This window comes from Mizuhopecten yessoensis, unplaced genomic scaffold, assembly GCF_002113885.1.
Source record: "Mizuhopecten yessoensis strain PY_sf001 unplaced genomic scaffold, ASM211388v2 scaffold10529, whole genome shotgun sequence".
Lineage (NCBI taxonomy): Eukaryota > Metazoa > Mollusca > Bivalvia > Pectinida > Pectinidae > Mizuhopecten > Mizuhopecten yessoensis.
Genome location: NW_018408592.1, coordinates 633,139 through 654,796, shown reverse-complemented (window position 1 = coordinate 654,796; position 21,658 = coordinate 633,139). Strand labels below are relative to the sequence as shown.

Below are 21,658 nucleotides of genomic sequence, written 5' to 3'. Positions count from 1 at the left end.
TATACTTCCTATACCACCTATACCCTCCTATGTCATCTATACTTCATATACCACCTATACTTCCTATACCACCTATACGCTCCTACATCAGCTTTATTAACTATATCCTCCTACTTCACCTCTACTTCATATACCACCTATACCCTCCTACACCACCTATACTTCCTATACCATCTATACTTCCTATACCACTCATACCCTCCTATGTCATCTATATTTCCTATACCACCTATACCCTCCTACATCATCTTTACTTCATATACCATCTATACCCTCCTACGTCACCTTTACTTCCTATACAAACCTTACCCTCCTACATCACCCTTATTTCCTATACCACCTATACCCACCTACCTCACCTTTACTTTCTATACCCCCTACATCACATTGACTTCATATACTAAGATTTTTGAAATATTGGTAAATTTTCCCTTGGGGGCCCCACCCTGGCCCCAGGGGTTGGGGTGGGAATAATTTTACAATGTTGTAGCCTCATCTACCAAGGATGATTCTGACCAAGTTTGAAAAACATCCATTCAATGGTTCTTAAGAAGAAGTTGAACATGTAAAAAGTTTACCCACGACGGACGACGCACGACGACGGACGGAAAGTGATCGTAATAGGTCACTTGAGGAAAGCGCAGGTGACCTAAAAAATGGCAAATTTGATCAAGTTTGGTCCCGCCCCTCAGGGCACTGGGATTGGAAATGTCAAACATGTGGTATTGTTGCGAAAACAGAAACACTCAGGAACTATTATTTCCCCAGGACTATAATAGACCGGAACCATCTTCTGTGGAGATTTTTAAATCTCGTCTCAACTCGGACTAAAACCTCCATGCGCTTTCAACGTACCTATACAGATACAGATTGTTAACGGACGGGTGGTGGAGGACGACGGACAAAAAGCATGGCAGAAGCTCCACGGAAATTTCAACTCGCCGTTTATTATTTAATATATAAGGGTACAGTGTACTGACGACGGTTGGGAACGGTCAAGCTAGGCTTTAATCAAATACTCAAATGCCCAACCTCTTTACCGGAGGCTGACTTAACTGTTCCTACAAGCGTATAACTTGGAGTCATGAACGCACACCAGCCACTAATAGCTTCACTGAAAATGTTGGGGCCACAACCCTTCGTTACAGTTGGACCTTAGGAACAATAAATTACAGTTAAAGCAGTAAAGTGATACAAGCTGTTAAAGACACAACTGGACGAGAAAGGAATTAGCGAAAGTCTCTGAACTGAAACCGGAAGTATCGTTTATCAAAAGGAGAAAACAAAATATATTCGTAAAGATAGTTCGTGTGTTGAATGCCATTATCAAGAACAAGAAGGTAATGAAAGGCTTGATAGCTTGGAACTCAGTAGATGGGACGATACTATCAGCCCAATTCTACTCCTAGTACGCGAATCTGACTGTTATCCATCGTCACCAACACTTATGCAAGGCAATGGGGTCTACCCCCAGGCCAGGATATACCAAAGTCCTTAAAAATGCTAGTTGTTATTCCCTGCTTAACGTTTAGCATTTAGAGGAATGGAAACAACTGGTTCACCCGTTGTCAGTATAATGTGACCGGGCGGAATGCTGTGCTGGGTGCCTTCGGAATGGTATTTCAGCGAGATGGCACTATAAATTTGGCACCAAATCCGCGCTTTCACAAGGAGGCAAGTACACCAACATACCCTGTCTCCGGCACATATACACACATGCACGCTTACACACACACATGGAGGCACGTCCTTAAATGACCCTAGCTGTTAATAGGAAATTAAACAAAATAAAACCAAACCAAACGGTTTGCAGTGAAGAAGTTCTAACATAAACAACTTAGTGTAATGATACACCATGTCATTCTGATGAGCCTGGGACCGCAGTGCAAATGTTGGAAAGAGTAACAACGGAAAGAAAGAAACCACGGTTGGAAACTAAGGTGATAACAAGAGGCCTAGAGGGCCTGTATCGCTCACCTGGATATCTAAGCAATTATGGCAAAATATTCTCCAAATGAGATCCAAGGGAATATGTTGCTTATCTGTATTAGATTTTTCATGCCCAGCAATTTTATGTATGGTAATGGGGTGGGGATCTCAACTGTTTCCAAGCTGTGAATCAGAAAATAGGTCCCTATGGTTGTGGCCAGACCCCAGGATCAATTCTAATATCATGACTGCATTCGTCTCTTTTTGCCCATCATTTGTATTTATAGTTTTGGGATGGGGATCTCAACCGTTGTTAAGTTATGACCAAGGTATTAAGTCTCCAAGGGTGGGGCAGACCCCAAGGCCATCCTGGAAGCATATGTGCATTCATCTCTTTATACTCCGCAATTGTATACATGGTTATAGGTCGGGAATCTCACCTGTTTCAAGACTGTGACTAAGAAACTAGGTATGTAGGGGTTTAGTCAGACCCCAGGGTCTAGTCTAATATCATGACTGGATTTGTCTCTTTATGCCCAGCATTTGTATACATAGTTTTGGAGTGGGGATCTCAACCGTTTTAAAGTTATGGCCCACGGACTATGTATCCAAGGGTGAGGTTAGACCCTAGGGCCATCCTGAAAGCAAATGTGCATTCTTCTCTTTATACTCAGCAATTGTTTATATGGTTATACAGTGGGGATCTCAATTAATAAACCTTTTTTGACCCCACTCCTTAGCCCGGGGGGTCAGCCCCACCATTTGTACAATTTTGAATCACCACCACATAGGGATGCTTCCAGTCCAATATGGTTGATATCCATCATTTAGATCCAGAAAAGTCACTTAAAGCAATATAGCCAAATTGCCCCCTTTTGGCCACGCCCCTCAGCCCCCTGGGGGTCAACCCCACCATTTGTACAATTTCGAATCCCCACCACCTAGGGATGCTTCCAGTCAAATTTAGTTAAATTCCAATCATTGGTTAAGAAGAAGAATTCGTTCAAGAATTAAGAGTGCGTCGCAAACACGATACAAAACTCATAAAGAAGTTAACGTTTAAGCTAGAGCGGACAAGAAAGTATCTGTGAAAGATTTAGCAGACGACGCAAATCAGCAAATACAGCAGTGTACAGAAAGACATGACAGCTCTGTACGAAGTTCATTTGTAGACATACCAGTATTGGATAGGATGGTGGAACACCAACATCAGAGAGAAACTCGAAATGTGGGCAGAACACTATACAGTCAGTCGACAAAGGCCCTAGATTCCAAACTCTGGATAAATATTAAATCCAAGTAGAGCAGAACTATCAAATAATGGAATAAGGAGGCATTGACGACATCAGTGTAGGACTCTTCAAGAGTGAAATCAACACAACCACAGCACTACTTCATGTTTCCAAAATGTATTGTCAGAAGAGGCGGTTTTGGTTTTATATTGTTCAACGTCCTATTAACAGCTAAGAGCATTTAAGGACGTGCATCCATGTGTGTTGTGTAAGCGTGCATGTGTGCCAGAGACAGGGTATGATGGTGTACATGCCTCGTTGTGATAGCGCGGATCTGATGCCGTCTTTATAGTGTTATCTCACTGAAATACCATTTCAGAAGAGGCGATACAAGATGACTGCACCAAAATGATAATAGAGAAATTTCCCAGGAACGGAAGACTGAAAAAAATTTCCGAAGAATAACAAAAGCCATTCGCAGCAAACTAAAGTGAGGAGCAAACTCGTTTCAGAAGCAATGCTGGATAAACAACATTCATTAATCACATTTTCACAACCAGGGACATCATTCAGATAGACAAGGGTGTGTTTGCTCTCTATTTCTAAAGAGACTGGCTGGTATATACGAGAACAACTGAAGGAAGTGGGAACAAAGGTATACAGTAGACCATGAACTTGGCGACCTTGTCCTCATGAGACTTTAGTTAAAGACATCGTTGTTGACAATTGGTCTGTGCTGGCAATCAGTTAACTTATTCACCCCTACATATTTGAACTGGACTTGCCCAGTCTTTGAGTCGGGAAAGTTTAAATTTGACTTGAAGGGTGAATGGATTAATGCCCGACAAGCCGACTGATATTTGTGACAAATCACTCTAACATTAACATTAATAATGTTATATCAAATATATATAGGATCTTAAATGAGTTTTCATTTCATATGAGATTTTATAAAACGAGTCTTAGGAGTTTTTCTTTTTGTGAGCCTTGGCGAACAAAAATTAAAACTTTGAGACGAGTTTCTTTAGAGCTCATATGAAATGAAAACATATTTAAGATACTTTTTATCACATAACTTGGAAAACTTACATTTTGACAGGTTTAAAGCCAAAATGTAAAGGACTTAATCAAACGGAGACAGACATTTTGTTGCCCCATTCACAATTGATGACGTCCCTCCATTGTCCATATTATGGCGTCAAAATCGATTTCTGACTGGCTCAGGCAAAGAAAAACACTCCAGTGTATATTACACTAGTGTCATATGTAAAAATATTACACGGGCGAATTCACTGGATAACAGGCCGATTGTGTGATAAACTAAAATTTGATGTGCGTGTACCGATAGATACTATAAGAAGATGGCTCGGATAGGTTATGCCTGTTTCCCAGTTCTTTTTGTAATGGAGACGTGTACAATATTTTTTTTTAGATAAATTAAACACGGCGATTCCAGTAAGTACATCAAAAAGCAGACCAGGGAAACTCTTTTGTAGCTGAAGCAAGTCTTAAAAACAAGCTCCTTATTAAGAAAGACCAAAATTGAAATGTTTGCAGTTTGAAGGAATGTGGGTGGTGTTGTGTGGGAAGCAGGGCAGAGTTTGTTACAAATTCAACCATGGCTCCATTGAGGAAACTCTGGCAATTTTGTATGGAGAATAAACTCTCATTTGCTAAATACAGAATTATTCCAGCAAAGTTTCTCAGTTATGGAACTGCCTTAAAAACCACTCCAAACAAAATAGTTATATCATCGGATAATCAGTACAATGTCATGTGTAAACGTTTATTCCGAGAGTTTGAATCTGTCTACTCTGACAAGAAATAACTGGTTTTATGGTAAATATAGTAAATATCATTCAATCACTTCATTAGATGTTTGGGCATTTGTTGACAAAAGTCTTTTGCATTTTTCAACAGGTGGGCGAAAAAATTGCTGTCATTGAATTTACACCAGACAACAAACCAAGTTGGCGGAGAACAGATATGTGATTGACAAAAAGAACAGCAACATCACAGCAAGGGAAACAGAAAATGGGTCAGACCCAGACACCTGGTGACAAATAGTTGTGGAAGCGCAAAGAAAAGCAGGGCTTCAGGGAGACGGACAGAAGTGGTGTTTGACAACGAACTAGATAAGTCGGTAGGTATATTCAGGAAAGACCTTAAAGTAAAGTCTTCTACCCAGGGTCCAATGAACAAGGTTCTGGCACATCTCTTGTATGACCTAATGCCATCGTTTAAGGGAGTTCGTGATCAGAAAAAGAAATGTTAATAGACAGATTGAATCACTTTTGAGAAAGTTAAGAAAAAGAGAAATTGTCTATGTTAATTCCTAATTAATTTAAAAGCAAGAAATGCAGATTTGCAACAGAGAAAACAGAAAAAAATAAAATATTCTCATAACCAATTTTAATAAAATAAGCACTTGACATAATTACACAATGGTGGTCTACAGACTGATAACACAGATACACAACCTGGCTCACACCTGACAGGGTTTTACATAACGTTCAGATCATCAACAGGAACTAGGTCTTATAGATGTAACACAATGATATTGAGGACAAGGTAGGAATATCTTGCACTTAGTTATAGTATAATTAACCGTCTCAAACAATTAGAGGTGCTAGCAACAACCTCGGGAGCTGGGAACCCCCATCAGGTATTTTAAGCTAGTGTAAGAGGCATCGGGAACATTCTGCTTGTATTATAAGCCACAATGTATGAGGCATGGGAAACCTCCACCAGTTGTTTTAAGCTACAATGTAAGAGGCATAGGAAACCTCCACCGGGTTTTTTAAGCTAAAATGTATGAGGCATGGGAAACCTCCACCGGGTTTCACTAGCCACAACATACATGTAGGAGGCATAGGGAACATTCTGCTTGTATTATAAGCCACAGCGTGAGAGGCATGGGATTGGTTTTGTTTTGTTTAATGTCCAATGAACAGCTAAGGTCATTAAAGGACATTAGAAGCATGGGAAACCTCTGTCAGGTGAGCGAGCCAAAAGAGAGGAGGTCCTGGGAATCATGCTAGGTAAATACAAGCAACAACCTCAAGAGCCTGGAAAACATCCACTGATGTCACTAGCTATAAACTGATATCCAATGAAGCATTGAATGTAAAAAATATATCAGCTTAACTACAACTGAACGATTTTCTAAACTTAAAAAAAAATAAAAATATAAAATATAATTCCAAATAAAAAACAAAAAGCTAATTCCGTTAATTCAGCAATATATTCAATTTTTACCAGGGGAAAATGGGAAATGATTCGAAAAGTTTTGATATTTAATGTATGGAAAACAGTTCTCATTAAAAGTTGAAAAAAATCTAATAGGAAGTACAATATTAATGGTGGCTCAGCAAATGCTCACAACATTCTGACCTATTAAAAACATCTTGCAAACCAAAACTTGACATGATTTTTTATTGTACCACATGTTACAAGGTACACCTGACCAATCACAAGGCTGATACCTGTCTTCTGAAGATTACAAAGGAGCGACAACCAACTTCAAAGTCAATCATTTTTTACTGTTACGCCAAAGCGAGACTATTTTGATATACATCAAAGGATCAAACTTGTCTTCTTGTCTCATCTACAACGTTGCACACCATAAACCGTCGATTTTGTCAAGACATTTTCCAGGGGAGCAGTTAGTACGATTGTTTTATAATCTGGACATCTATAAAAACAAGGGAAATGACGAAAATATACAGATATCCTTTATCCCTTTTGGAGACCCTGTCAAGCCCCAAATACTTACACAATTGCAACTAACTCTGTTTTTCAACAGAAGTGATTAATGAATTTCACGACTTGTTTTGACGTTGTAATTAGGGCTTTACTATTCGGGGTCAGTTCTGGTCATAGTGTCTGATAACAACATTCCGATGCTCTGGTGGTACACATTTTTCAAAGCCTTTAAATTCAAATCATTTTGCCGGCTGATATCGGCTGTTGGTACATATACATGTGAAAGTAAAGAGTTTTTTGTAAAGTTGTTTATAATCTTTATGTACCACGCATAGTATGAAATGATTTGAATTTTCATATTTTTGTGTACAAGGTACACTTTTACAAGGTACAAAAAGATATGAAAATCTTTGTGTACCAAATAAAAGTGTACCATGGTACAAAAAGATATGAAAATTCATATCTTTTTTCAGCCTCTTGTCGGCCATTGTACAAACCAGTCCAACCGTTTGATTCGCGATAAACGAAAGCGGGCACACTTCTATACTTCCTTTAGCTGTGGTACTTTTGTGACAAATCGACATATCCGGATGGACACTAGATCTAGATAAACAAACCCAAACGTGTAAAATTACTCTAAACACCTTAGTTTAGGTCCAAATATAGATGTAACAAATTATCATGTCCCTGTGGTATTTGTGGGCGTTACTGCGAATTTTAACAGCGCTATCAGACTTGTGACTAAATCAACCATATGTACATTATACGAATGAGGAAAAAACTACTAATGCACTAAGATACAGTGCTTTATATACAAAACAAAATCATGTACTGTAACGGGTTTCGGTTATAATTATTCGTCCAAAAATGTATCAAAATGCCGACGAGCACCATACAGTAGAAGATTTGACTGAAATGCCTATAAATAAACATTGTTGTAAACACGGCTGAATGACGTCACGCAACAATTTTTGTGACGTCATCAGGTCTTCCGTGGTTTTGCTCAAAGGTGCAGGCAGATTCGTCACCTTTAAACATTTTACTAATTTACAAGTGATGTAAGTGTTTAAATGTAAACTTTTGGATGTTTATGTTACACAAGTCGTGCTGATACGAACAGCTCCAAATGTGTGTGTGTAACAAAGATAAACATTGAAATACCTGGCTTTTCTTAGTTGTAATAGTTAATTTTCGGTAACTTGAAAGATGGCCGGTATCGGCTAAGATGATGTCAATTTACATGAAACGCAATAAAGACTCAGTCCTGCACAAATATAAACTTCCAAATCGCTCCCCAATATCATATTTTTCATCGGGTCAGACTTTTGGATAATTTGTCACATGCATGTAAAACCTTATTCACCAAAGACTGCTAGGCCAGGTTGTTGTAAATGTGCTTACCTTTTCATGTAAAAATCAGTCTTTGGTAACTGTCGATCTCTACGTACAATCAGCATGCGATTGTACAGCAGTACCCCCAGGCCGACAACAAATTATTTCCTAGATGGTATTTTGATTGAAGTGTTGTAAGATGGTTGAATTGTAGACGCAAACAGTGATTTTAAAAAGATACTGGTTGATTGTATTTTAGATACGCATTGCATGAAAATGGAAAATGAATTATCAAATCTTTCCGAGCGTCATTTCAATAAAAAAAAGCATTGGCTCTTCGGTACATTGTATGTACCAAAGTACAGTTGTACAAAAAACAATTGACTTGCATTGACGGCTCAGTCGACCATTTACTGCAATTAGCGTTGAGACATGGGTTTTGTCAATGTGTATGTAATGAATTTAAAATAAATAATTACCAACGGGCCTCAGGTTAATGAGTTTAGTTGACGAGATGTCCGTCGCACAGACCAAATTTTCAAGATTCGTGGTGTCTCAAGATATTTCATAACTGTTTTGATTAAAAGTATAGCTTTTCCCTTCTTATACCTCTTCCTGTCAAAAGATTGGAAGGCTTTAACTGTGTTGAAGACTATGGTGACGTTCTTTACGTCACATCTTATGTATTATGACGTCATATGGCATTTTCGTCACAGGGTGGTGAATTTGGGTTCATGGCGAATTTGCCTGCACTAACGTTATATAAGTGTATTGGTATTTTTTTCTCTCAGTCACGACAGTTTCGTGAACTAACTCAAGTATTAAGATAGTTGTAAACATATTATTATACCTCTACTTATTTTACTCTATACAAAAGTAACCACATAAACAAGCTATTTCCCCTCTAACTGCATACCAGGGAAATAGTTCGTCTGGAGGGGTGCGATAGTTTTGAAACTATTTCCCTCGGAAAATGAGGGAAATTGAGTGACGTCGTGGGCGGGGTCTGACCGAATATTGACCAATCAGCGCAATCGAATTATGTCGGCAATTTCCGGCCAGCGGAGCCGGTACTTTCTGGATCGACCTTCACCTCGCATTGTTGTTGACAGACAACAGAAATGGCGACCCCCAGGTTTTCTGCGTTGGACGAGAGCGAGTTGTCGGACATATTTGAGGCAATAGACAGTACAGGCATCCGTTAGCGAATTTGTGCTTTCCATTTTTTGTTTGCTTCTTCAGTTAACTTTTCTGTTTTATTTTGGTGCAACTCTTTGGTGCTTCCAAATTAGTGTTGTCCAATAATATTTAGAATATTGTAAGGGATTGTTTGTATCGGTATAATAAAACAGTTGAAGTATGGGTATTTCGGGATATAGCAAGTTTATGATCCCCTCGACCAGGACTATTTCCCTCGGCTTTGCCTCGGGAAATAGTCCTAGCCTCGGGGATCATAAACTTGCTATATCCCTCATACCTATACTTTAACTGTTAATTAATTTCATATATTGTATTTATAATTTAAATAAAAATTATAAAACTTGAAACTATTGTACTTACTATCAATGTAATTGTCATTTGTGTGACGTTTTATCCTTAACACGTGACGTAAGTAGACCTTTATATTGTTACCATAAATACAACCAGTCTGATATTTAATATGATATAACAAATAAACAGTATATATCTATTTAACAAGATATCCTCAAACATAAGCCGAAATCAACTGTCCGAGGTGGGGTTAATAACAAAATTGAGTTGTTATTTCTGTCTGACTGAAACAATAGGATATAGTATCCTCCATATCGATTATCGACTTCTGGGATACAGCATTATGGGAAAACATCATAGGTACCTGCTTACTTACCTAAAAACATAATGAACTTTATAGAAGCATTCATGGAAAACAGCATCCGAACATTTACGCTATGGTTGCGAACAAAGATAAAATTGATAAAATAAAGTACCGATTACTGTAATCTGTTTACTAGATATAGAAAATATTACTTAAAAAAGAAAAGAACAATAAAAAGAAAAGAAAAAATAACAGAACATCGTAAAATAATCAAATATTTGCCATTACTTGTTACTGATTGTGTCAAAATCTTAATCATGATGGGTAATATCTTTACACTGACATGGAAGATGTTACAAGAAAATAAGCGTATTTCTAAATTCCGGGAACAACCCATTTAAACTGAACTGTTCAACGGTTATTTCAGCAACGATTGTCAATACAGAGTAGTTTCCCTTTGCTCGTTTTTTTTAAAGAAATGTTTTACCAGTTATGTGACCGGTTAAAAATAAACAAAGTGTAATAGATTGTGCTCATATATTTCGTTTTAGGCTTTAACATAACAAAGTCTGTGCTTTGGTCACTATACAAAATCAGATGCACTTTTAATTTGATAATATGATTTTTTTTACAGTTATTTGGCTCTTACTTTAAAAACTGAATAATTTGTTGACAAGAAGTAAGAATGTAAAACAAACAACTTTCTTTGCTACAACAAGTATAAGGTATGGACTGACGATTGAAAAATGGCATTAACCCCCCATTTTACTTTTACTTTTTATTGAAATATTGATCTATTTTGAGAGAGTGAGAGACAGACAGACAGACAGATAGACAGAAGGAGGAGGAGGAGGAGGAGGAGGAGGTATGTGTGTCTTGTATTCGAATGTGATGGAGACAATATGTTGGTACAATTCCCTAGCCCCTTGCGATAGCGCGAATCTGATGACATTAGAGCACTACCTCAATGTAATGCCCTGTCGAAACCTCCTTCACAGCACAATATTTTATCCGTTCACACTATTATAACACCAGACGCAAGTTGCGCTTTCCCTAAATACATGGGGTTGGGATACTCTCGCAAGGGCGAACGTTATGTAATCTAGCCAAAAGTCAGATGGCACCACGGGAGGCGTTAATATATATATAAAGATCACGAAAAGAAACACAGGTAAAGATGGATGGGGAAAGATAAGATCCCAACCGAAATTTGGTGCGTTATACATATTATCGTCACGAATGTGCAATCAACCACTTGTAATGGGTCGAATTGATACACAGGAAAAGTCCTTGGTAAATAAAGGATGGGTCGGTTGCTCTTTACCTGGTCGTCCCTCCTCTTCTACCTGTCAGGTAGCTATCATGCAAAGCTATAACGTTGGGGGTTGGGATGGGGGAGGGGGGGGGGGCAAAATTTCGAATGTATTATTTTCTCCCTCCATTCTGTGCGACCTTGAAAAACAGTGTGGACACGTTTGAGCTTGTACACATATATTGACGACAAGGCTTCTTATATATACAAAACATGTTTTTATTTCTGGAGATTTGTCTCGAATTGTATTGTATACAGGCTTTCCTTACCTCTTTCATTTCTTTCTTTTTTTGGACATCATTCTCTATTCAATCTTCGAACTCATCCTTCACTTTTTATCGCCAAAATAATCACAAAATCTATCATACCTTGATATTTCAGAACAAAATCAGACAAAGTTATTTTGAAAATATTGTGCTGGTTTGGAAACTGATTCCATATCGTTGTAGCATAACCCAGAAAACAAAATCTGTATGGCAAGCCAGCGTAATATTTATTTCAGCAGAAATGTTCATACTGTATTTCATTTTTTCTTTACACAAGATAACTTATAAGATTCATTATACATTTAAACATATCAACTTTTTCCTTGATTAAATGTTAAGTTTGCTTGCAATAATAAGTACCTTTTATAATATGTCCAGTGCTATGTTATATTGAAGTGCCTGTTATTTATAAAAATGTCTTGGCGACATTCATCAGTTAAGAACTTCGCAGATAGCCTGGAGAAGGGCGTCTATTGAGGTGTCATCATTATCAGAACACGCTTGATTAATTTTCTTCAACACACTGATATAGAATTTGACTTTTATATCTATTGGTCTTCCAGTCGGCCTGGGTCCTCCAGTTGGTCTGGGTCCTCCAGTTGGTCTTGGTCTACCAAACGGTCTGGGTCCTTTACTTGGTCTTGGTCCTCCAGCAGACCATCTGGAGGACGAAGACCAACTGGCGGACCCCCCAGATCGACTGGAGGACCAAGACCAAGTAGAGGACAAAGACCAACTGCGTCCCCTAGCTGGTCTGGGTCCTCTTCTTGGTATGGGTCCTCCAGTTGGTCTTGGTCTACCAGTTGGTTGGAGTCCTCTACTTGGTCTTGGTCCTCCAGTTGGTCTGGGTCCTCCAGTTGGACTCGGTCCGCCTTCGTCTTCACTATCAATTATACCGCAGACTACGTCTAAGATATCACCGATTGGTCTTCCGCCTATCTGCATATCAAGGTTGTCGATAGCATCGTTTTCACACACGTTTCTTAGGGCTGATATTGCATCTTCAAATAATCGCCATTTGCCAAGGGGACCTCCACGTTTTTCTGTTTCATCGCCGCCTTCTTTTTCTTCTTCGTCGTTATCGTAATTTAATGTTATGCAAATTTCTTCGATAACTACGCGGGCGGGTCCAATTCCCACGCTCGATGTCTCAACGACCCAACACGCTCTGCTTAACAAGCCTATAGCGTGTTTTACTTGCTTTTTGATATCCGTTGGTTTGGGTTTCCGTCTTTTTTCCATACCGCCAACTTGTCCTCTTCGTTTGGGTTCTCCAGTTGGCTTAGGTCCTCCAGTTGGCTTAGGCTCTCCAGTTGGTTTTGGTCCTCCAGTTGGCTTAGGTCGTCCAGTTGGTTTTGGTCCTCCAATTGGCTTTGGTCCTCCAGTTGGCTTTGGTCCTCCAGTTGGTTTTGGTCCTCCAGTTGGCTTAGGTCTTCCTGTTGGTTTTGGTCCATCGGTTGGATAAACGCCTTCACCATCTATAATGTCGCAGATTGTATCAAAACGATCATCAAACGTTTTACCCCACATTTTATCGCCCTTTGTGGCGGGGACGCTTTTGTCACATATATCAGTTAGAGCTGCCAGCGTATCCTGAAATAAGCGAGCATTTTCACTGGGTTTTTTCCCGCGTCTTTGTTCTGAACTGTTCGGTTTTTTGTCGTCATCTTTATTTCCTGTCACTGACTGACAAATTTCCTCAATGACGACACGAGCGGGACCTTGTCCGTCGTTTGTTTTTTCTATAGCTTTACATGCTTTCTTCAACATGCCTAATGCGCGCTTTATTTGCTCGTCGGTTGGTTTTGGTTCTCCAGTTGGTTTTGGTCCACCAGTTGGTTTCGGCTCTTCTGTTGGACTAGGTCCGCCTGATATTATCTGGCAGACAATGTCAAAGATCTCACCGACAGGTCTTCCGCCAACCTTCATCTTAAGAGCGTCGATAGCGTCGTTTTCACACAAATCTTCGAGGGATGATAATGTTTTCTTAAATAACTTGAGTGTCTTTGCATTGGGATCTTTACGTCTTTCGTCTATGTTACTTTTACCTTTACCGTCATTTAATGCTTCACACATTTCTTCTAACATGTCGCGTTCCGGTCCCGTGCCAGCGTCCGATTTCTGAATAGCCTTGCATGATTTAACAAGCGAGCTTAAAGCTTTTTTAACTGTCTCCTTAAGTTTAGATGGTTTTGGTTTACCCATTGTTTCTATTCCGTCCTCTGATGTTTCCGTGTCTTCTCCGTCTTCTGATGAATCCAAGTCTTCATCCTCACCTTCATTGTCCTCATCGTCGAGGACGGAACAAATATTCTCCAGTGTTTGCTTTACCGATACGGGAACACCGTCGAAATCTGCCTCAGTACATATTCTCTGCACCGTTTCCAGTAAACGTCCGAGATCCGCGTCATCGTCATTCTCAGCGTTGTCATCGTTATCGCCGCCTTTATTATTTCCACTCCCACGTTCCTCAAACTGATGCGTGATTTCTCTGAGTGCGTCCTCACTAGCCTTCTCAGTAAGCACCCGGAGTAATCTCTGGAGGAGTTCCTTGTGAGATCCCTCGGATTCAACAGAGTAGGCCTGGGCCAACAGACCAACCCCGAGGCAGAATACAGTCAGTCGCCACATGTCTGCAATACAAACATAGGTATATCGTTACTCTATTGGTTGGTATACAGGACATGAATACTACCGGTATAGTCAAACTTAAATATATGTGGTAAAGTATATGTAACTATCCTTTTTCTCTCTTACCTATATTTTTTTGTTTGTGTCTCCCTATACATCAGTCTTCAAATGAGAGGACGTGAACCTAAAAACAAAACAAAATGAACGTTTTCGTATGAGTCGTTTAAAAGAAGACGATGTGTTAGTGTATAAATCTGTAGCATAAAATTGTGTAGGACCTATCTAGCATTGTCAACAGGTATATGTGTTATGCATACGGTATATGAATTAAAGGTCAGCAGCATTTTATCTATATTTCATTCATTTAAAATTAATTTCATGTGAATTTACCTGAAATCTCAAGTAATGCTACTGAAACAAAAAGTTGCATCCAAAACGAATTTTCTGATTTTTTTTTCCATAATATTTTTTCTGTCAAGATTCGAGATATGATAAATTAATATTGGATATATTTTTTACTTCAAGCTTCTAGTAAGAAAAGGAACAAAGAAATGCAACAAAAATGTCTTTGAATAGTCCGTCACTGTAAAGTTGAAGGGCTAAGGCGTGTTATGAACGTGTTATGGTATAATTCCATTCTCTTGAATACACATATGCAATGCGATTGTGAAGCAGTAAGGCGAAGAAGTGTTATTGTAAAATTATATTCTCTTGAGCCTATATGATGTTACTCATAAGAAGTAAGGCTAAGAGGTGTTAGGGTATTATTCTATTCTCTTGACTCAACCTATGTGATGTCAATGTGAATCAGTAAGGTAAAAACATGATATTGTATAATTATATTCTCTTGACTCAACCGATGTGATGTCAATGTGAAGCAGTAAGGCAAAAACATGATATTGTATAATTATATTCTTTTGACTCAACTTATGTGATGTCAATGTGAAGCAGTAAGGCTAAGACATGTTATTGTATAATTATATTCTTTTGACTCTACTTATGTGATGTCAATGTGAAGCAGTAAGAAGAAAACATGACGTCTTCATTTACAACGCACATTGTTATTGTTACGCTTACGAGTGCTTTCAGATTTAGAGTGAAAATGGTAAAAATATTATTTGTCACATTAGAATAGTATCAAGTTTGTGTTCACTGTAAAACCTAGTTAAATCACAAATATAAATATTTACTCGCAAAGTAAAAACGTTAATTACATCAGTTTGTATGGTCCAGCATTCATACAGGTCACATAAATACATTTGTTACGAAGTTTGTTCGTTAAAACCGTAAAAACTGTAACTTAACGCACTGGATACTGGTTTTCGGGCATAACTATAGTTTTGATAACTCATTTCTGAATAGAAAACTACACCTTGCAGGACTTTTATGAAAATAATAATAATAAAGATGGCATTGAGCTACCTGGTCAATGTAAGTGACATGGCCCCATACGTAAAATTACAGTACAATGGGACTGGGATCCTTAAATGAGATTAAACAATGCATCAGTTTAGTGAAACGAAGTAATGTATCCGTTAAGTTGGACAGAATAATACATTACTACATGTAAGTCAGTCATATATATTAATAACGTTAGACTCGGTAGTACATTAGTTTGATGGCACTCATTAATCCGTTAGTGTAGGAGCACTTAGTAGATACATTATTTAAGTGAAATTCATAAAACATTAGTTTGTGGACGCTCAAATTAGTTTAGGAGCACAAAGTAATACATTATTCAAGTGAACTAAGTTAAACATTAGTTTGTGGGCGCTCAGTAAACCATAAGTTTATTAGCACAAAGTTTTAAATCATTTTAGTGAACTAAATAAAACATTAGGTTGCAGGTAAAACATCATTTAAGAGAGACTCATTGATGTGTTAGTAAATAGGACTAAGTAGTGTATTAGTTAAGCTGCAAGAGAAGTTTACAATGATCATTAGTTAAAACAGTAGATTTGATAGAAACTATTAAAAATAACCCAGATGCCGTCGACACTTACACCAATCCCGATGTAGCCTCTTGAAAAAGGTTCGTCCTGTCGTTTATGAAAAAGTGATCGATTTGACAAGAGCCCCTTCTCATAAGGCCGGTCACAGACCAGTGACGTCAGAACAGGCTACCGGCATATATGTGTAGTTTACATTGATTTGGAGGGGGTATTGTCATGTGTGAATAGGACAGGCCAGTAGCTCTTTCGTCCACGCTTACCCATAGTGGTCAAATCGTGATTGACTATCAGAAATACACAATCTCTTGGTCCCGAGGCGATGTCCAGATCGCTGTTTTTATTTCGTTTACAGAAAGACTGAAAGTATCCGAAGATAGACACGAGAAATGTTTCATAATGTCTACTTAACGCTGACTGTCGAGAGCATTTCGTTTAAATTGAGTCTCGCATCTATTGTCACCATGGCAGCTACAGTTTCGGTATGTAAACATTTTACATCAACAGTGATCGTTAAATTCTATTGGACTGTGATGTCCTGATTTCGTTTGTGTTTTCTCTGCCTTTATACCAAAGTGGCCATTGTCTTGACGGTTTCATCTTCTACATCCATTTATCTACAGAGTGTAGTACAATGTAGTTAAAAGTTTATAATCTGGAGCTTCACAATATGGAGCTGACAAACAACACGTGGCTTGAGGGTTTGACCGTCATTTGAGACCTTCATTTGGGTGGGACAGGGCGGGGACGTGCTGGTACTATATTATATTCTTCTGTAAGGGTGGGAAGGTTTAACGTAAAACACCTGCATATTTCCCTTTGATACCGACACGTCTTCCTCTTAGTCTAAAGCACGAGAACAAGGTACCACTCGATTTTGTGAGAATTCATAAAACCATTTCGTGTTTGGCGGGTCAACCCCATGTTTGGTTGCCATGTACCTTTAAGTTTAGAGATACATTTTTTTCGTGACAGATATTTGAAGAGTCTTTGTTTTTGCATCCCCGGGCCCAAGCGTGGTTGATATGGGTTTTTTCATCTATATTGTAGTCATGACCGTGTGTGTGAGAGGTCTCTTACCGTGTCCCTTGTTTGAATGGTTGAAATACCATATGTCCCTGTGAGTTTGAAGGTCGGTCTTGTGTGTATTATCAAACTGGATTTTGACAACAACAAAAATACCTTCACACCTCCATTAACCAAAACAAATGTCTGGACTGGCTGTTAGTAGTTGTTTTTTTCTTCGAAATTTTTCAATATGTATAGACATAACATAGCAACCCTATTTTATCAGACTAAAATCTTCCGAGACTTTTTTTTATTACTTTCCTTTCAATCATAAAAAATAAATTAATAAAAATATCTTATCAAAGAAATCTTGAAAATGTTAGTGTATGCTTGAGCATACCAGCAAACCTGTATGTAGCGCCACTGTTTACGTTGAGTTTGGTTTCGAGCATCGAGTTATCATGTACCTGCTCATTTGGAGGGTAAGATTCACCGTCCTTGTTAATACAGAACAAAACCTTATTCCTACAAACATGTGCTTACTACGTTAGGGCTTTCCTTTTCCTTTTCAGTCATTTCGCGGGCCACTTTTACATGTACCTACCCACCTACGAGTTTTGAGAGGTGCTGTTTTTTTTTAATGATTTGTTTTTCCTGGGCCCTGTGAACGATGTTGGGTGTCCTAACAACCTACCTGCCGCAGTTTGGGCTCTGTGACCTTTAGAATGTGTACGCTATAACACAAGCGTCACTCACGATTTCACTTCACGAACAATGGCCTTGCCTGCAGGTAAATGACCATGGACGATTCATTACATAAACAATCGAATTACGTAGGACAAATGTTATTATTCAGTCACTATTGTAGACAGCCTTAGCGGTCAGCTGAGTTATATCATAGGCACTGGTAGCTTTATTTTATTGTTCAGATGTGATGTGGAAACCAGCATGTAAATTAAGTGAAATACAATACTTGTCATGTCATCAAAGGATAAGAGTTTTAAAATATTGGTAAATGTTCCCTTTGGGGCCCCGCCCTAGCCCCTGGGGATGGGACAGGAGTTCCAATTTTATTGTAATTATATGTAATACCCTCATCGACCAAAGATGATTCTGACCAAGTTTGAATAATTTTCTGCTGAAATTGGATAAATTATACCCAAAAGTGTTATTTCCCTATATAAACTATAGTAAACTTTACCCGCTCCCCAAGGGGGAATGGATGGCTCAGGGGTCCTGAAATTGACAATTTCAATAAAGCTCCTGATGATCTTTCTATCCATGCACTGAAATTGACTGTAGTACCTCTGAGTCTGGAGAAGATTTTTGAAATATAGGTAAATTTTCCCTTTCGGGCCCGTCCTGGCCACTAGGGTCGGGGTAGGAATCCCAATTTTACAGTTTAAAACCATCTTCGTCCAACGATAATTCTCACAAAGTAAGAATAATTTCCTACAGAAAATTGTCAAAATATACCCAAAAGTGTTGTTTCCCTATATAAACTATAGTAAACTTTACCCCCTCCCCAAGGGAGAACGGATAGCTCGGGGGTCCTGAAACTTACAATTTAAATAAAGCCCCTGGAGATCTTTCCATCCATAGAGAGAAAATGACTGTAGTACCTCTGAGTCTGGAGAAGAAGATTTTTGAAATATTGGTAAATTTTCCCTTTGGGGCCCCACCCTGTCCTCAGGGGTTTGGGTGGGAATCCCAATTTTACAATTTTGTAGCCTCATCTACCAAGGATGATTCTGACCAAGTTTGAAAAACATCCATCCAATGGTTCTTGAGAAGTTGAAAATGTAAAAAGTTTACCCACGACGGACGACGCACGACGACAGACGGAAAGTGATCATAATAGGTCACTTGAGCAAAGCTCAGGTGACCTAAAAAATGGCCAATTTGATCAATTTTGGTCCCGCCCCTCAGGGCACTGGGATTGGAAATGTCAAACATGTGGTATTGTTGCGAAAACAGAAACACTAAGGATGTTTAAATCTCGTCTCCACTGCGCTCTCCCCTTCCGTTGATTATATGCCAGAAGTGGTCTTTTAACGTACCTATACAGATACAGATTGTTAACGGACGGGCGGTGGAAGACGACGGACAAAAAGCATGGCAGAAGCTCCACGGAAATTTCAACTCGCCGTTTATCATCGAATATATAAGGGTACAGTGTACTGACGACGGTTGGGAACGGTCAAGCTAGGCTTTAATCAAATACTCATCTTCAAACTTTTCGATAGATCAACCCCAATCCTACAGATGACTAGAAAAAATACACAATCTAATAAGACTTCCCATGCTCATGAAAACATTTTAAACGTTTGGGTATAGAAAGCTAAGCTAAAAGCTACTAAGTGTTCATCGGAATGCTTTTCCCCTCCGTCAAACATAGGCTCTAGTCAGCAAATCTTTTCACACGACTATTACCAACATGCAGGATTATTACAAATATGAGGGGCTGTGCCCAACCTCTTTACCGGAGGCTGACTTAACTGTTCCTACAAGCGTATAACTTGGAGTCATGAACGCACACCAGCCACTAATAGCTTCACTGATTATGTTGGGGCTACAACCCCTCGTTACAGTTGGACCTTAGGAAGAATAAATTACAGTTAAAGCAGTAAAGTGATACAAGCTGTTAAAGACACAACTGGACGAGAAAGGAATAAGCGAAAGTCTCTGAACTGAAGCCGGAAGTATCGTTCATCAAAAGGAGAAAGCAAAATATATTCGTAAAGATGGTTCGTGTGTTGAATGCCATCATCAAGAGCAAGAAGGCAATGAAGGGCTTGATAGCGTGGAACTCAGTAGATGAGACGATCCTATCAGCCTGATTCTACTCCTTGTACACGAATCTGACTGTTATCCATCTTCACCAACACTTATGCAAGGCAATGGGGTCTGCCCCCAGGCCGAGACATACCAAAGTCCTTAAAAATGCTAGTTGTTATTCCATGCTTAACGTTCAGCATTTAGAGGAATGGAAACAACTGGTTCATCCGTTGTCAGTATAATGTGACCGGGCGGAATGCTGTGCTGGGTGCCTTCGGAATGGTATTTCAGTGAGATGGCACTATAAAGTTGGCACCAAATCCGCGCTTTCACAAGGAGGCAAGTACACCGGCACACATGCACGCTTACACACACACATGGAGGCACGTCCTTAAATGACCCTAGCTGTTAATAGGAAATTAAACAAAATAAAACCAAACAGATCGGTTTGAAGTGAAGAAGTTCTAACATAAACAACTTAGTGTAATGGTACACCATTTAATTCTGATGAGCCTGGGACCGCAGTGCAATTGTTGGAAAGAGTAACAACGGAAAGAAAGAAACCACGGTTGGAAACTTAGGTGATAACAAGAGGCCTAGATGGCCTGTATCGCTCACCTGGATATCTAAGCAATTATGGCAAAATATTCTCCAAATGAGATCCAAGGGAATATGTAGCATATCTGTATTAGATTTTTTATGCCCAGCAATTTTATGTATGGTAATGGGGTGGGGATCTCAACTGTTTCCAAGCTGTGACTCAGAAAATAGGTCCCTATGGTTGTGGCCAGACCCCAGGATCAATCCAATATCATGACTGCATTCGTCTCTTTTTGCCCATCATTTGTATTTATAGTTTTGGGATGGGAATCTCAACCGTTTCTAAGTTATGACCCATGGGTTAAGTCTGCAAAGGTGGGGCAGACCCTGGGGTCAATTCTAATATCATGACTGCATTCGTCTCTTTATGCCCAACAATTGTATATATAGTTTTGGGGTGGGGATCTAAACCATTTCGAAGTTATGACCAAGGGATTAAGTCTCCAAGGGTGGGGCAGGCCCCAAGGCCATCCTGGAAGCATATGTGCATTCATCTCTTTATACTCACGATTGTATTTATGGTTATAGGTCGGGGATCTCAACTGTTTCAAAGCTGCGACTAAGAAACTATGTCTGTAGGGTTTTAGTCAGACCCAAGGGTCTACTCTAATATCATGACTGCATGTGTCTCTTTATGCCAAGCATTTGTATACATAGTTTTGGGGTGGGCATCTCAGCCGTTTTAAAGTTATGACCCAAGGACTATGTATCCAAGGTTGGGGCTAGACCCTAGGGACATCCTGGAAGCAAATGTGCATTCTTCTCTTTATACTCAGCAATTGTTTATATGGTTATACAGTGGGGATCTCAACCATTTCCAAGTAATAAAGACTTTTTTGACCCCACTCCTTAGCCCAGGGGGTCAGCCGAACCATTTGTACAATTTTTAATCCCTGCCTCCAATAAATGCTTTTGATCAAATATGACTGATATCCAGTGCATAGTTCTACAGAAGAAGTCGTTTTTAGCAATATAGCTAAGTTGCCCCCTTTTGGCCCGCCCCTCAGCACCCTGGGGGGTCAGCCCCACCATTTGTAGAATTTTGAATCCCCACCTCCTAGGGATGATGGTTGATATCCATCACTTAGTTCCAGAGAAGAAGTTGCTTCAAGCAATATAGC

General features: G+C 39.2%; 1 protein-coding gene and 1 long non-coding RNA gene across 3 annotated transcripts in view; one reads left to right on the top strand and one right to left on the bottom strand.

The window, feature by feature from the left end:
* Positions 1 to 21,658, top strand: part of LOC110460957 — a 29,222-nt gene that overhangs the window by 5,903 nt on the left and 1,661 nt on the right. Inside the window, exon 2 of the long non-coding RNA XR_002464068.1 lies at positions 5,082 to 5,304. This is a non-coding gene — a long non-coding RNA (uncharacterized LOC110460957). The remainder of the gene's footprint in view (positions 1 to 5,081; positions 5,305 to 21,658) is intronic.
* Positions 11,524 to 16,294, bottom strand: LOC110460954. Of its 2 annotated transcripts, XM_021514190.1 has the most exons (3): positions 16,206 to 16,234; positions 14,329 to 14,386; positions 11,524 to 14,204 (listed from the first exon to the last, which is right to left on the bottom strand). In XM_021514190.1, exon 3 carries the CDS (start codon positions 14,200 to 14,202, stop codon positions 12,004 to 12,006), a length of 2,199 nt encoding a protein of 732 aa, XP_021369865.1. In that variant the 5' UTR covers positions 14,203 to 14,204; positions 14,329 to 14,386; positions 16,206 to 16,234; the 3' UTR covers positions 11,524 to 12,003. The 2 variants fall into 2 exon arrangements, with proteins under 2 accessions (XP_021369865.1, XP_021369866.1); XM_021514191.1 differs by lacking the exon at positions 14,329 to 14,386 and having other exon boundaries at positions 16,206 to 16,294.

What these genes read in the sequence shown, in the direction of transcription:
- LOC110460954 (XM_021514191.1), bottom strand. Translation starts at nt 14,202, where the DNA reads ATGTGGCGACTGACTGTATTCTGCCTCGGGGTTGGTCTGTTGGCCCAG.